The sequence below is a fragment of the Trachymyrmex cornetzi genome, unplaced genomic scaffold (genome assembly GCF_001594075.2).
Source record: "Trachymyrmex cornetzi isolate Tcor2-1 unplaced genomic scaffold, Tcor1.1 scaffold1723, whole genome shotgun sequence".
Lineage (NCBI taxonomy): Eukaryota > Metazoa > Arthropoda > Insecta > Hymenoptera > Formicidae > Trachymyrmex > Trachymyrmex cornetzi.
In genome coordinates, this window is record NW_017296336.1 from 7,555 (window position 1) to 10,453 (window position 2,899).

The 2,899-nt window shown below is 36.5% G+C and overlaps 1 protein-coding gene across 1 annotated transcript; it reads right to left on the bottom strand.

Annotated features, from left to right (window-relative positions):
- Positions 1 to 548: 548 nt before the first annotated feature.
- Positions 549 to 1,856, bottom strand: LOC108759173 (uncharacterized). Its single transcript, XM_018504486.1, has one exon. It carries the CDS (start codon positions 1,854 to 1,856, stop codon positions 549 to 551), a length of 1,308 nt encoding a protein of 435 aa, XP_018359988.1.
- Between the last annotated feature and the right edge of the window lie 1,043 nt (positions 1,857 to 2,899).

Consider the following 2,899-nt stretch of genomic DNA (forward strand, 5'->3'; position numbering starts at 1 on the left):
GCGCAGTCACGAATTGAAACCGACTATGTAGAGCAACAGAGAGGATGAAGCGCAAGAGTGGGGGGTGTCGTTCGTTTCCACTTCTTGCCTCACCCCCACTACCGCTTTTACGCCGAGTTGACTCTCCTGGTTCTAGTCTTCTTGTCTGCGTCATTAAGTGTGCGGTGACCAAGATGGTGGATATGTTGTAAGTTTGTTTTTTTTTTTCATGATTTCCCCTAGTCCAGACGCCTGTCGCCACCTAGCGGTAGCGGCGCGCTAAAGGAGATAGAGGGAAATTCAAAAGAAAAGGTCGGTAGCCTTCATGAAGGCTACAAGGAGTCTACGTAATGTGGGGGAAGGTTGGGATAGGAGAGGAAAGATATCATTGGGAGAGTTAGGATATTTATTTCGTAGAAAGAGACGAAGTTTGTGAGCTTTGTGGAAATATAGATTACATTCGTAAATAACGTGGTTGATGTTCTGATTTATTGCTCCACAGGGGCAAGATGGCGAGTTTATAAAGTTAACTCTGAATAGACTTTCATTAAGATTATAATGGTTAGATCTTAGCCGGTTAACCGTGACAATTTCTTCTCTATTAAGAGAAGTGTCCTCAAACCAGGTATTCTTAGTAGTTGATAACGTGCAAAGTGGAGAACTCCCTTGAATGAAGCCGCAGTCTTGAGGTAGTCTTTAAACTGTGCTGAAGCTTTATTGTTGGATTCATAGAAAAGATCTTCATGTGGTATACGAAACTCAGGAATAGTGCCATTTATTGCAGCGTCCTTAGCAATTGAGTCTATTGTTTCATTTCCTGTAATGCCAGAGTGCGATGGAATCCAGAAGAGAGCGATATTGGTACCTTCCTTGGAGGCGTTCAGGATGGATTGTTTAATATAATATATGATGTAGTTCCGTTGGAAATATTTGTTATTGCTGATTGCATCCAGAGCATTCTTAGAATCGCTGAAGATCGTAGTGTTGTTATGTCCACAGTCTCTGGCGAGCAGAGTCGCCTGATATATCGCCCAGAGTTCTGCCGAAAAGATCGAGGTTTGCGCAGGAAGTTTATGCGCGATGCTAATGCCCAGATCAGATAAGTACACCCCTGCTCCAACGGGGTTACCAGGCTCCTTAGAGCCATCCGTGTAAATGGTGATGGCGTTTAATCTGTAATCAAGAGATTTGTGTAAAAACTGTGGAGCAATAAATTCCGGCGGGTTATTTGTATCGCATTCGAGCATGTCTCTAATATAATTGATCTCACTGGATATGACTTCCAATTTGTGCCAAAAAGCGGTTGGATATGCAGATCGATGAATTGTTTTTTTTACATGTCTAGAGAGGACATAGGCCTTGAAAAGATTCCTGAATTGAAAGGAATCCTGAATGGCTTGGATTTTCAGATTTTTGCTGGTGGCTACCAAATCCATTTGCTTTAGAGCTAGGTAAGCGGGGCTGAACTTATGTGCCATAGCCTTGTATATGTATTTGGAGATAGAAAGAGTGAACCTGTGGTGTAGCGGTGGTTCTCTTGCCTCGCTTAACATAACATTAATGGGTGTGGATATCCGATATCCCATAGCTTTTCTGATAGCTTTGTATTGAATGCGAAGAAGCTTGGTGAATTCAGAAGATTGAATACTCCATGAGAAAAATTGGCAGCCGTATTCGATTGAACTTCTAAGGACAGAGCGATATATGGTGAGTAACAGTCCAGGATGTGCGCCCCATTTTATACCAGATAGAGCCATATTGATGTTTATGATATTCTGTCCTTTGTTGATGAGGTGTTTGAAGTGAGATTTGCCATTAAGTTTGTGATCTAGTATAACTCCAAGAAAGCGGTGCGAGTTTACCCTAGGGATTTCCATGTTGTTAACAGATAAAGAAGAGGCAGGAGAGATTTTTCTATTTAGAGAGATGATCCATTTGGATTTAGCAGGAGAAATTTCGAGGCCTCGATTCCTTAAATATGTGTATATATTGTTAAGTGAGTATTGAACGGAGTTGATAGCTTCTTCTATATTCCGGTGTGTAGAGTAAATGATTGCATCATCTGCGTATTGTAACAAGTTGGCATTCGTGTGAATATGTATAGGCATATCCTTGAGGTAGATGTTGAAAAGGAGGGGACTGAGGGTCGACCCTTGTGAAGTTAGACATTATATTCAATTAATTCTAATAGGTTTGTTCTTCTCGATACACGAGAAGTGTAAAGTGTATGTACACCATACACTTTTACACTCCATTTTTTGGGAGGGGGGGAAATGTCGTATAAAGTGTAGGCTTTTTAAGGAGAACGCCAAAGTGTACATACAACAGCTATTTACAGGGCTCAGTAAAATAACTGATACATGACCTATTTAAAATATAAAATATAAAATAAGTTCCAGAAACTTATTTTAAATATAAAATCGTAGGAGTCGATAAAAGAGTGATACGATTTATTCGAAATAATAAATATAAAATAGGTTCGAAAAATTTATGTAAAATATTAAATAAGAAATACGTCGCAAAAAATTATTAAAAATGTAAAATAAGAAATAGGATTCTAGAATGCATTTTATTTATTTAAAATATATAATAACTTTTATTTAAAATGTCAAACTAGCTTGCTTTTTTATTTTGAATTTCTTTTTGAAGAATATTCTTATTTTAAATAACAAATTGTTTTCGAAAATTTATTTAAAATAACCTATTTTATATTTAAAAGAAGTTCTTGAAATCTATTTTTTATTTTAAGTAAAAACTACATTTCAAAAACTAACTCAAAATATAAAATAAGAAATATGTATTTGAAATAAACGTTTTAAATAGGAAATACAAAATATTTAAATAATTTTATTTATATCTTGATATATGAACATACATTTGAGTATACATTTATAAGTTTATAACATTTCCGATTTTTTAC